Here is a 13693-nt window from a genome sequence, read left to right as displayed (position 1 = left end):
TCGGCCTGCGGACTGAGGGGTCCCAGGTTTGATTCCAGTCAAGGGCATGTACCTCGGTTGCGGGTAAATCCCCAGGAGGAGGTGTGCAAGAGGCAGCTGATCGATGTTTCTAACTCTCTGTCCCTCTCCCTTCCTCTCTGTAAAAAACCAATAAAATATATTTAAAAAACATAAAAAAAAGATGGTTCAGCAACAAAGTGAAGGAAGCTGGAAGATAATGCAGCAATAACTTCAATATTTTGAGGGGAAATGTTTTTTTTTGAAAACTTAATTTACTTTAAATTTAAAAGCATTGTGTAGAAAATACATAATACTTTCCTTTTAATTCAAGATTATTAGCAAGATTGTTTATTAGAGTTCCCTCTTGAAAGTATTTGTTTTGGAAACTGTTTTAAAACTATTTCTCCAACACTACAACTGGGATTTGGCCTCAAATCAAGAAATGTTTCTAGCCCTAACTGGTTTGGCTCAGTGGATAGAGCATCTGCCTGTGGACTGAAGGATCCCAGGTTGGATTCCAGTCAAGGACACATGCTCCGGTTGCCGGCTTGACCCCCAGTAGGGGGCGTGCAGGAGGCAGCCAAACAATGATTCTCTCTCATTTATGTTTCTCTCTCCCTTCCTATCTGAAATCAATAAAAATGTATTTTTAAAAAACTTTTCTAAAACAAAAATAGTAAGTATAAAAAAGTCATGAAATATTTAAGAATGCTGTCTTTTGGTACATTTCCCAGACTAGCAGAATGCATAAGTGGAAGAAACCAATTACTTGAAGGTAATATAACAATCAATCATGTATTACATTAGGAAACGTTATCTTTTTTAAAAAATAATGTTAAATTGATTTTAGAGAGAGAGAAAGGGGTAGGAGGAGAGAGAACCATCCATGTGAGAGCCAGACATGGATCGGCTGCTGCATGTGCCCTGACTGGGAACCCAATCGGCAACCTTTCTATGCACAGGACGATGCCCAGCCTACTAAGCCACACTGTTCAGGGCAGAAATGTTATCTTGAACTTAAAATTCTACCCCCAGTCCAAGTGTGGATTGAGAAGTTAAAAAAAAAAAAAAAAAGACATTTAGACTTTCAGGACTCAGAAAATGTATGTTTCATGTGCCCTTTCTAAGGGAGCTGAGTATATACTCCAGTGAAGTTAGAGTGATAACCAAGAAAGAGAAATATGTGCAATACAAAAAATAGTAGATTTAATCAGGAGGGTTAAACTGACTTCTGTGCAGTAGTCCTAGCAGCCACCTAACCAGATTGGAACCGAAAGAAGAGTGTCCTCAGGAAGAATAATGTAATTGATTTCAAGCTATAGACAAACTAGTTAAGAAGCTCAGACTTAAAAAAAAAAAAAAAAAAACACCTAAATTTTTGTTGTTAATCTCACCTAAGGATATTTTTCCTACTAATTTTTAGAGAGAGTGGAAAGAGAGAGGGAGAGGGAGGGAGGGAGGGACAGAGAGAGATGGATCAGTTTGCCTCCTCCACACCCCCTACCAGGGATGGGGCCCACAACCTGGGCATGTGCCCTGACCTGGAATTGAACCAGCAACCTTTAGGTGCATGGGATGATACCTAACCAACTGAGCCACACCAGCCAGATCAATAAATCTGGGTTTTTAAATACCTTCTCCATAATATTGTGAGCAGGGGCAGGTCTGGGTTTTATGGAGCCTGAAGCCCTATAGCTTGATGGAATCCTACAATGAGGAGTCCCGAAGCCTCAGCTTCAAGGACAATATACCACTGCTTCCTGCACGGAAAGAAGCAGAAAATGCCACATCCCCCTTGCCTTGCCTACTTGCAGGATAGATGTGGGTCCACAACTGAGGTCTCACCAATCTAAGACCACACCCCAGCTGAGACTCAGAGGCTAGCAACCTCTAGAACCCCTTCTTGTGCCTGACAGCAACACTGAGGGTTGCTCCCTCATTTCCAGGGGTAATAGGCATCGTAGTTCTGGTGGCAACCGTCAGTTTCCAGACCAATTCTCTGCTCCAGTGGAATTTGCTGTATTCTATTTGTGTGGTCTCAAATCTGCTGCCTTGACCTTCCTAGCGGGTTTGTGAGCTCTCCCTCCCCCGTTTAGTCATTTTCTGAGCTCAGTTCTAAGCCCCCTACACACCCAGCATCCTTTTAACAAGGCTTTGCTCCAGAGCAAGGTGTTGTGGTTTGCAGTTAGGAATCTTACTCTGCTCTCCTGTAGGGCCCAGCCTGAAAGGACCAAGAGAAGACAAAGCCTTCCCTCCCTACCCCCTACCCCAAGCTCATAGCAAGCCTGATCTAGTTACATTCACCGGCACTGATCCTGCTGCCAACCTCTTGCTCCACCACACGCTCTACCTGGCTTGCCTCCCAGACCTTCCCAACCTTCTCTCCCAAGGGAGGAGAGAGATAAGGGGAAAGAAAGACCCTCAGCAGGAGCCAAGTTGTCTGAACTATTCCCAGTGCCCAGAGGAAGTAGGGACACAAGCTTTGTTTTCCTTTTTAAAAATATTTTTATTGTTTATGTTAGAGAGAGAAGGGAGAGGGAGAGATAGAAACATCACCAGCTGCCTCCTGCATGCCTCCCATTGGGGATCGAGTGGGCAACCCGGGCATGTGCCCTGACCAGGAATCCAACTGTGACCTCCTGAGCCACACTGGCTGGGCACAAGCTTTGTTTTCTATGAAGAATGTGCCCGATGGAAACCCAGCAGCATAAAAGGACTCCAAGGAAAGTCAAGAAGTGGCAATAAACAGGGAATTTGGGGACACAGTCCTTTCCTAATACAAGGGAGGATCCCAAACTCCCGGCCCCTCCAGTAGCGGCCCGCGCCCTGTGTACCCCAGCCCTCTCCCCACCAGTTTCCTCCTGACCCTGGCGACCGCCACAACCGGGCCTTCCGCTAAGGCCCAGGGTGCGCATTGGTGGACGATGCCCAGCTGAAGCTGCCCGGGCCGCGCGGTAGCACCAGGTCCAGGGCCAGGTCACGCTGCTCTTCCTCGGAAAACACGGGCCGGTATCCCAGCAGCTGCAGCGCGCCAGCACACAGCTCCTGCACCCGGCGGATCTTGGAGAAGGACAGCGCGTGGCGCCAGGCCTGGGAGACGTTGAGTGCGTCCCTGGATGTGGTCTTGAAGGCTTCGCGGCGCGCGCCAGGCCCGGGCCCATGCGTGATGTTGTGGATCCAGGCCTCCAGCTGCGGCGTGAGGCTAAGGCCCGCGAAGGCGTACAGTGCACGGATCTCAGGCAGCGGTGCTCGCGCCAGGTCCTCGAAGCGCACCAGGCGGTAGCGGCCACGCAAGAAGGGCGGCGGCTTGCGGGTGGCGGCCTCAGCGATGCGCACGTGGCTGCGGCACACCTCCCGCACCACGCGCAGGCCTGGGTCGGCCTCCACCCACGTGCCGTTTGTGCCCAGCACGATGCCATTGTCGCGCGCCAGGGCCTTGGCTGTCTGCTCGCGTGAGCGCAGCACCGCCCGTGGGTCACGCACCAGGTGCACGATGTGCAGGTTGAGAGCTGGGTCGGTGAGCAGCGGGTAGAGCACCTGCAGGTTGAAGAAGCGCACCTCCTTGAGCACCACGTGGCTGTAGGAGCGGCAGGCTTCCTGGGCCAGGCCGAAGGGCCTCCGCGCGCACAGCGGCTTGCACACCGCCTCGCTGCTGATGGCTCCGCGCGGAAAGGCGCTGCAGGCCGGCGGCGAGCACAGCGCACGGCTCACGGCCCACTGGAAGAGGTCTGAGAGGTTGCGACGCCACGGCAGGTAAGCATCGAACACATCCATGTCACACAAGAAGACGGACCGCACCAGGTCACGCACGGCCATGTGCAGTGCCGGCGCGCTGCCCTGCGACAGGGCGGACCACACGTGCCACGCGGGCTCCATCAGGTAGAAGACATCGGGGTGCTGGCTGAAGAGCTGGCCCACGAAAGATGAGCCGGAGCGCCATGAAGACAGCACCAGCACATGCACGCGTTCCTCGCCATCTGCTGGGGATGTCAGCCTGGGCCGGGAGACCAGGAAGAGCAGGAGGCCGGTCTGCGCCAGCAGGAGCGCGGTCACCGTCGTGCTGGAGATGCGTGGCAGCCACATGCTGCGTGCAAGGGGCCTGCGGGAGGGAAGGTTAGCAGTTAGGGACCCACAGCGCCCTTGTCCACATCCCAACTTCTGCTCAGTGATTGCAGGGAGCAGCCCGAGGAAGGTGACGTTAAGACCTAAGCCATGGTCTAGTGTCACATAAGAGGAAAGTGCTTGGTGAGGTGCCATAGTCTATGCAGAGCAAAAGGCCAGCGGCAGAATACTATGGGAAACCCTCTTCTCTTCTCTTTTATTCTCTTCTCTTCCTCCCTCATTCCCTATCTGGTGAAGGAAATATTCTAATATATATTTTTATTGATTTCAGAGAGGAAGGAAGCAGAGAGAAATAGAAACATCAACGAGAGAATCATTGATTGGCTGCCTCCTGCACGCCCCCTACTGGGGAATGGAGCCCTGACTGGGAATCTAATTCTGACCTCCTGGTTCATAGGTCAAGGCTCAACCACGAAGGAACACTGGCAGGGTTGAAGGAAATATTTTTAAAAACAAAAACTCCGGCCTTTTGGTTAAGAATTCCGTTTAGGGAGACGAGTTTCGGTTGTTCAGCTGAACAGCTTGATGGGTGATTTGGCTCCCTCAGGTTGAATCCTGGTTCAGCTACTTCCAAGCCTGTGATCTTGGACCAAACACTTAATCTCTCCATGACTCAGTTTACCCATCTGTAAAAAGGGGACAATACCGTTCCTGGAGTATTGGTATGACCATGGGAGCAAGGGGCATGTACTAAACCCTCATAATGGATAGCTAGTATTTTCTACACATTGAGCTTCTGCATTGTCTGAAAATTTTTAACATGCAGATACAACTTTTGTTATTAAAAATAAACAAACAAATAGAAGACAAAGAACACCAACTGTTACCATCACCCACGGGGAGTGAAGTGCTGCAGGGTGCTTGGACTCCAGAGGGAGGGTGTCCTTCTGGAACCTGTGAGTTTGCAGAAGTTCAGGGAGAGATAGGATGGAGCTAGAGAAGCTGGGAGGTGAGAGTGGAGTCAGGCGCCTGGTGGCTGCTTGCCATTTCCCTGCTGAGGTTACCCACCACGGCCCGGGACTGCGGGGTAACTGCCCACCTCTATCATGGGGGGTGCCTGGAGGAGCCTCAGGTCCTGAGAAAGCAGCAGCCCCACAGGGGGAGCTAGCCCTGCCCTGGCTGCAGCTGGGCTCAGACCTGGTGCTGGATACACTTTTCCAACTGAGTGAACTGACTGTGTCTCCTGCTAAGTGCAGGAGAGAGGACTGGCTTGGAGTTCCTCCCATGCCACTTAGGAGCTATGAGACCTGGGGCAAATGACTTGAATTCTCCAACGCTCAATTACCTCCTTTGTAAATTGGGGGTAACATTTAACCTCTTACAGTTGCTGTGAGGAATGCTGGTACAAATGCATAAGAGGAAAGGGCTTGGTGAGGTGGCATATTTATTCCCCAGATTATTCTTGCTGCGTTGAGCTGGGTCTGGAGAGGAGGAACCATGAGAGATCACCCAGATGAGACACCTGAGGTCACCTCTGCTTGGAATCCCAACACTTCCCAGGCCCACCTCTCGCCCCAACCACCCTGAATCCTTTGGTGAATCTTTAAATGTCGTGCTTGTGCTGCAGAAAGGAACACTGAGCCTTCCACACCCCAAGGTTCCTGAGTCTTCTCCTCTTTGCACCTGTTGCTCCTGCAATGATCAAGGATGAGCTGCTTTGGAAGATAGGAGCCTGGAAGTTTCCCCCTTAGTTTCACAGTATTTGCTCCCTAATAACACCCTCCCTGTCCATGTCCCCACTGAGAGAAGCCAGGGTCTAGACCAGCAGTTCTCAACTTGTGGGTCGCGAACCCTTTGGCAGTCGAATGACCCTTTCACAGGGGTCTCCTAAGACCATCCTGCATATCAGATATTTACATTACGATTCATAACAGTAGCAACATTACAGTTATGAAGTAGCAACGAAAATAATTTTATGGTTGGGTCACAACATGAGGAACTGTAATTAAAGGGCCAGAAGGATGAGAACCCCTGGTCTAGACCAAGCATGTCAAACTCGCAGTCCACGGGCCACATGCTTCATTTATTTGGCCCATGTTAGCCTTTGAGTTTGACATGCTTGGTCTAGATCAGCAGTTTTCAACCTGTGGGTCGTGACCCCTTTGGTGGTCGAACGACCCTTTCACAGGGGTCTCCTAAGACCATCCTGCATATCAGATATTTACATTACGATTCATAACAGTAGCAACATTACAGTTATGAAGTAGCGACGAAAATAATTTTATGGTTGGGTCACAACATGAGGAACTGTATTTAAAGGGCCAGAAGGTTGAGAACCGCTGGTCTAGATCATGAGCAGATCCCATCTCTGTGCCTTCTCCTTATTGGTAGGCTGTAGGAGTGGAAGGAGGATGCCCAATAGCTGCCATCTGCTAACTCCAGAACTGCCTCCTGGATCCCATGCCCACTCCTGGAAAACCTAGAAGACATGGAGAATAACCACCCATCTGCTCTGCACTTGTTGTCTCCTCTCCTTAAGGGTGTGCTCCCCCAGAGAACAGGGGGCAGGAGAGGAAGGGAACTCACAATGGGTGTGCTGACAGAAATCACCTCAAGTGTGAGATGCTTTATATCCACTCTATTATTTAACTCAGCAGCCCCTGAGGCGGCCATTATGATCTCAGTTTTTTAGGTAAAGAACCCCAAGGCTTAAAGAGACAGCAGGAAACCGGGACTCCAACCCTGGACTTCCATTGGATAAGCTCCTGGCACTTTCTTAAAAAAATAAAAAAAAAATTATATATATGTATAATTTCAGAGAAGAAGGGAGAGGGAGAGAGAGATAGAAACATCAATGATGAGAGAGAATCCTTGATCAGCTGCCTGACTGGGAATCAAACTGTGACCTCCTGGTTCATAGGTTGTTGCTCAACCGCTGAGCCATGCTGGCCGGGTGCTCCTCACACTTTCTGATCCCAGTCGGCTGGCCTGTCCGGTCCCTGCGGAGTGCAGGACTCTGATGCGTTGGCTCAAGCACAGCTGCCTGGACAGCCCAGCCCCCCCTGCAGAGAAGGATCTTGACCACGGGCCAAGGTGCTTGTTACCTGCACTCCAGGGAAGCCAGAGGTCTTCTTAAGTGACTCACACAATACAGGAACTGCTATCTGATCCTGCTATTGGAACTCAAGAACTAGGAAGGGGAGTGGAAACATCCTATGCCACGTAGGCTGTCCAGCGAAGTCCAGGTCCCCATAAGGAGCCTTATGTGCAGCACACCTACCAACTGACCCAGGGTTCGAAGTTAGGAAGAACATGTCAGGCAGGCACGGTGATGTGTCCTTTTATCTTCATGATTGAATTTTATCCTCCCCGAGCCCCTAGGAGGTAGAAATTATCCCTGTTTGTTTTAATTGAGGCAAGGGGTTCAGACAATGAATACTCAGCCAGTAAGGCACAGAGCAGAGGTTTAAATCCAAGTGCCCGACCCCCAGTGGAGGGTCCAGGGGTGGGTCCCTTCCTAAGCCTTTGTGTACTATTCCCCATCCTGGAAGTCCCCTGCCCTCCCCTATGAATTCTTTCCTGTTTAAAAGTCATTGGGAGGCACATATTTATTATATGTTCAATTTTTGGAAAAGGTACCACACAGAAGTGGCACAAAATACTATACAGATGAGGGCATCGTGGGCTCATGTTTTATTTGTGAAAAATCAGGAAAGGGGTCCCATCCTCTGGCAGACACAGCCCCACACCCAAGCACAAGAGCCACTCAATCAAAAGGAAGAGACATCCTCTGTCCCCTATGGGCCTCCCCTGCCTTCCAGTTCCACCAAGTCTTTGATGATGTTGATAATGATGACGAAATTATCATGTATTTCAGTCAAGCACAAGAGGCCATAAAAAGAATAAAAAGTTCCCTCTTTTACTCTGACACCCAGGACCACCTTCCACTTTCTCAAGTTACTGAAACTGTTTCGTCAGAGAGTCTTCGAAAATTTATTTTTGTCAAAATAATCCACATAGCTTGCCCTAGCTGGGTGGCTCAGCTGGTTGGAGTGTCGTCCTGTGCACCAAAAGGTAGTGGGTTCGATTCCTGGTCAGAGCACATACTTAGGTTGCAGGTTCAATTGCCAGTTAGGGGGCATATAGGAGGGCAACCAATCGATGTTTCTCTCTCACACTGATGTTTCTCTCTCTTTCTCTCTCTCTCTAAGAAAATCAATGAAAACATATCCTATGGGTGAGGATTTAAAAATAATAATCTACTTTGCTTAAATAAACATAAGGTATCCCTGGAAGTTTATGCAAGAGAGTGAGCATATTAGTCCCCCCTGAAAGGGGAAGGAAAGAGCTGGAGCCCAGGAATCTAGCTGTCTGGGTAGCGCTGACTTGCAGCCCAGCTTTGCCTGCCCTTAACTCAGCAGCATCTCCTGTCACCAGCTTCTCCCAGCCCTGGCACAGAATCTAAGGGAGTGAAATGTAACTGTAGGTACAAATCCCTGGCTCAGATTTCTCTCAGTTCAGCATCAGCTGGAGGCCATCCCTGTTCAGGAATCCCAAAGGCCAGAGAAAATGGGTTCTGGATGCGGGATTAGTGGACTCTAGGTAGCAAGGGCCACCCCAGCAGGGGCAAAACAGCTCTAATGGACCCGGCCATTCATTAGGGAGAAAGCTAAAAAGGAGGGAAGGAAAGAAGACAAAAGGAAGGAGAGAGAAGAGAAAAAAAATCTAGCAGAGAGGAAGGAAGAGAGAGACAGGAGGGGGAAGGTGAGTGCTCATGGCGGAGTGGGTACAAGGACCATCAGTAAATACCGTCCACTGAGGGCTTCTTGTATGCCAAGCCTTTCTACCATCTTCAGGTTTAATCTTCACAACAACCCTATGAAGTAGACCTGAGGCTCATCCTATTTTACAGACGAAGAAACTGAGACTTAGAAAGGTTAAGAAACTTGCCTAGAGGACCCCCACACACATAGCAGCTGAGTCAGAATTTGAACCCTCTAAGGTCAGAGCTTTTAACTATATAGTATCAAGTGGAAAAACACAAGTAACAAAATACACACAGATACACATACCAAGTGTGCTAATTGTGTATGATACCAATTGTGTTAAAAAAAACACCACGAATATCCATCAATAAAATAAAAGGACACCTACAGATGAGAGAAAATGTTTGCAAATCATAAACAGAACAAAAGACTTAGACCCAAAATACAAGTATATAAAATGCTATTACAACTCCACATAAAAGACAACCTGATATTTAAATGGGCAAAAGATTTAAGTAGAAATTTCTCCAAAGAAGATGTTCAGCTAACCTATAAACACATGAAAAGATGCTTGACATTTTTAGTCACTAGAGAAATGCAAATCAAAACTACAATGAGAGCCTGGCCAGTGCTCAGTGGTTAGAGCATCAGCCTGTGGACTGAAGGGTTTCGGGTTCAATTCTGGTCAAGGGCATGTACATTGGTTGTAGGCTCAATCCCCGGCTCTGTTCGGGGTGCGTGCAGGAGGCAACCAATCATTGCGGTCTCTCTCTCACATAGATGTGTCTCTCTGTCTCTCCCCGCCTCCCCTTGCACTCTCAAAAAATCATTCAATGGGAAGTATATATATTTCGGGTGAGGATTAATGAAAAAAATATGAGAGCCCACTTTCACCCACTAGGATGGCTATAATGAAAAAGGTAGATAATATCAAGTGTTAGTGAGAATGAGGAGAAATTGGAACCCTCATACACTGCTGACAGGAATGGGAGATGGTGCAGTTGCTGTGGAAAACAGGCAGTTCCTCTAAAGTTTAAACAGAGTTACCATGTAGCAACCCCACTCCAAAATATATACCCAAGAGAACTGAAACCATGTCCACACAAAAACTTGTTCATGAACTGTCATAGTAGCATTATTCTAATGGTCCAGAATGGAAACATTTCAAATAGTCATCAACTGATGAACAAATAAACAAAATGTGATGTATCCATGTAACTGAATATTATTTGGCAATAAAAAAGGAATGAGAAAAAAAGGAATGAAGTACCGATACATGCTACAACATGGGTGAACCTTGAGGCGATTAACACTCAACACTAAATATACCATAAGCCAGTGAATTGTACACTTTAAAAGGATGAACTTTAATGTATGTGTATTATATCTCAATAAAGCTGTTCTAATAATTACACAAGTATGTGTATTTATAAGAGGAAATCTGGAAGGATGCATGCTAAATATTAGTGATTATTTTCTATGGCCCGATTATAAGTATTGACTTTTCTTATTAGTGTTTTGCTGCATTTTCCCAGATAGTCTACAATAAACTTTTATTACTTTGGGAATCATAAAATCAATTCTTTTTAGTTGGTTAAGGAAGCATGGGTACAGTATGCCTGCTCCAGCCTCCACTGCAGGGAGAGAGATGCCTGCCTAACTACCTCCCAGCTGAGGTGGTATCCAGTTGCCCAGAAGGCTGGGGAGTAGGATGAATTACCTCCTATGCAGTGATAGCGTGGAGGCTCACACGCCCAGTGAACCGGGCTGGGCTGTGGCACAACAGGTGGCTGACCCCAAGCCCTAGCACATCTGGCCTCTCTCTGCCTGCCCTATGAGCAACTGTGTGGCACGAGGAGGCTGGAGTCACACAACCCAGATGTTGCTGGAGGAGACAGATTTGCCTGCAAGAATCTAGTGGGAAATGAAATCAAACTAGGCTGGGAAAAGAGCCTCAAGTCCCTTAGCTCAGAGTCACCCTGGGGGAACTTTAGAGCAGATAACCCATAAACCCCTTTCCCTAGCTCTGAGCGTTGGGGATCCTCAAAGTACACTTTGCATAGAACCTGGCAGCTGGAGGGCCCTACAGTCTGGGCCTTCCACCTTCTCATTACCACCTCTTCTCATTAATAACACACGCACGGTATGGAGGTAAGGGGTGTACATTAGCACATTCCCCTGTGTTCCCCCAGGTGTTGACTGAGCCCTTTTATTTTTTAAATATATTTTATTGATTTTTTACAGAGAGGAAGGAAGAGGGATAGAGAGTTAGAATCATCAATGAGAGAGAAACATTGATCAACTGCCTTCTGCACACCCCTTACTGGGGATGTGCCCGCAACCAAGGTACATGCCCTTGACTGGAATCGAACCTGGACCCTTCAGTCCGCAGGCCGACACTGTATCCACTGAGCCAAACCGACTAGGGCAGGCTGAGCCCTTTTATTACAGAGATCATCTGTAATGTTCTCCGGTTTATTTTTTGTAAGCTTTTACTTTAATGGATTGATTTTTAAAAAATGAATCATTCTTACAAGTCAATGACATAAAAAGAGACTGTTTTAGAAGAAAACAACTCAAAACACATAACAAGTTGTGGACCTTGTTTGAATTCTGACCCAAACCAAGCAACCGCAAGAAGATATCTTTAAAGCAACCAGAGAAATTTGAATATGAACTGAGTACTGTATGAGGTGATATTGAGAAACCATTGTTAATGCTATTATCACTACCCAGAATTCTCTTGTTTATGCATTGCTATCTCCCCTTACGAGAATAGAAGCAGGATGTGGTCTGTCTCATTAGAGGAAGGAGGCAGTAGTACAGTGGTTAATAGTGTGACTCCACTTGATCATCTACTGTGTGATGTTGGGCAAGTTACTTAATCTCTCTGTGCCTCCCCCCCCCCCCCCCCAATCTATAAAACGGGGGAAATAAAACAGGGTTGGCAAAAGTAGGTTTACATAATACAAATAAATAATAAATAATACAAGAATAAACTCTTTCACATACCCCGAATGGTAAACCTACTTTTGCCCATCCCTGTATAACCCAAAGCATGGGCTTAATTTGACAATTAAATGAGTTAACATTTATAAAGCACTTAGGACAATATCTAGTACCAAGTACACTTACAAGTACCTGTTCAGGATTGTTCCAAACCCTGGGTTACAACTATATTCTATATGAATCCAAGGGAATCCTTGGATTTGACAAGGAAAACTCAAGGACAGTAGCCTAACCAGGTGCAGGTGACTCTAGCACCCTAATTACAGAACCTGGCAAACCAGGCAGGAGCAGGACATGTACATAGAAAACATAGAACAGTGAGGAAAGGCCAGAAGCCTGGCTTCTGAAGCCAGACTGGGTTCAGATCCTGCCTCTACAGCCACTGAGGCCTGTGACTGAGCAAGTCACCCCTAAGCTCCCGGGGCTTCAGTGGACTCCTTTGTAGAGGCTATCACAGCAGGTACCACAGAGGAGTGAGTGGGACAATCTGATCTTAGCACAGTCAGCGCTCACTGTTTTGAGAGAGAGAGAGAGAGAGAGAGAGAGAAACATGGATCAGTGGCCTCCCCCACGCACCCCAATTGGGATCGAACCTGCAACCTGGGTATGTGCCCTGACTGGGAATCGAACCCACCACCTTTTGATGCACTGGACCTCCTACGCTCAACCAACCGAGCCACACCGGTCAGGGGGCAGCACACTATTTTAATTAACTCATGGTTTCAGGGCAGCCAAAGCCTTTCTGTTCTTTAGGCCTCAGTTTTCCCATGCCCACGCCTCTGGTACAAGAAGGAAGAAAAAGGAGAGTTGACATATGCTGGGCACCTATGCGGAGGCCAAGAGAGGTCTCCTTGTTGCCCAAGCAGGGGATGCCGGACTCAAATCAGCTGGATCTGGTTCCAAACTCATTCTCCAAGCTGCTGCTCCTCAGGAGTTCCCAGGAAAAAGCCCTTGGAGATCGATCCAGATGAAAGCCACCCTTTGACACTCAAGTTTCAGGAGATGAGGGATCCCCAGCCGTGATCTCGTGATGCCGCCTGAGGCTGGAGCCCCGGAAGACACTTTAAAACCAGTGCCTGGGGCAGCGATGCCCTTTGCGCGTTCAGATAAACCATCCCCTTCAGCCCCGTCCCCCCCCCACCCAAGTTGCAAGATTAATGCCTCCCCGCCCCCCCCCAACTGTGCCACTGGCTCAGCCCCAAGCCCGCCTAAGGTGGGGGCAGCCGCGCGGCGAGGGGCCGAACCAACATACCCACAAGCTGGGGGTCCTTGGCTGACCTGGCGCAGCTTCCGAGGCTCCGTAAAGGCTTCTTGTCTCTTCCAAGTTCCACTCCACAGCCTGCTGTCTCTTCCCTGGGAGTCCGCACGGGCTGATTTGTTCCGTTGAGACCCCAAGGTTACTAAGGGGCACCCGGTGATACCAGGGATGGATGGGGCTTTACGGATACCAAGATATTGGCGGCACCTGGGGACCCACGGCGGAGGAACCTGTAAACAGGGCAGGGGTTCCCGTAAAAAAGAGGGACGTCATAAGATGTTGGGGTGGCGGCGGTCCTGGCGCTACAAGGACCAGATCCGTCCTGACCCGGGGTCCCCGGCCCGCACCAGCCCCGTGGCCCCCGGCGCTACCTGTGCGGCCGCCGGCGGCCTGCGCGCGGTTCGGCGCTGCCCGCTGCGAGCGGAGCGCACACAATGAGGCGCTTTCAGACGTGGCTGCGGTCCCGAGCCGGCCGGCGGGAGCCAGGGTGGGAGGGAGGGAAGGAAGAAACCGGTTGGCCCCCGGCTCCGACTACCAGCCCCACACGGGCCGGGGGGCCACGCCTTGGGGGTGGGACAGCTGGCCAGGGGCGGGCGCC

At 49.0% G+C, this 13693-nt stretch overlaps 1 protein-coding gene across 2 annotated transcripts; it reads right to left on the bottom strand.

Annotated features, from left to right (window-relative positions):
- Positions 1-2505: 2505 nt before the first annotated feature.
- Positions 2506-13540, bottom strand: LOC138996818 (carbohydrate sulfotransferase 6). Of its 2 annotated transcripts, XM_070398003.1 has the most exons (3): positions 13467-13540; positions 13090-13325; positions 2506-4099 (listed from the first exon to the last, which is right to left on the bottom strand). In XM_070398003.1, exon 3 carries the CDS (start codon positions 4081-4083, stop codon positions 2896-2898), a length of 1188 nt encoding a protein of 395 aa, XP_070254104.1. In that variant the 5' UTR covers positions 4084-4099; positions 13090-13325; positions 13467-13540; the 3' UTR covers positions 2506-2895. The 2 variants fall into 2 exon arrangements, with proteins under 2 accessions (XP_070254104.1, XP_070254106.1); XM_070398005.1 differs by lacking the exon at positions 13467-13540 and having other exon boundaries at positions 13116-13225.
- Positions 13541-13693: the final 153 nt, after the last annotated feature.

The sequence above is a fragment of the Myotis yumanensis genome, unplaced genomic scaffold (genome assembly GCF_028538775.1).
Source record: "Myotis yumanensis isolate MYYU_CA2020_CCGP unplaced genomic scaffold, mMyoYum1.0.hap1 SCAF_18, whole genome shotgun sequence".
NCBI classification, from domain to species: Eukaryota; Metazoa; Chordata; class Mammalia; order Chiroptera; family Vespertilionidae; genus Myotis; species Myotis yumanensis.
Note: the sequence above shows the minus strand (reverse complement) of the source record. Positions and strands in the feature narration are given on the sequence as shown.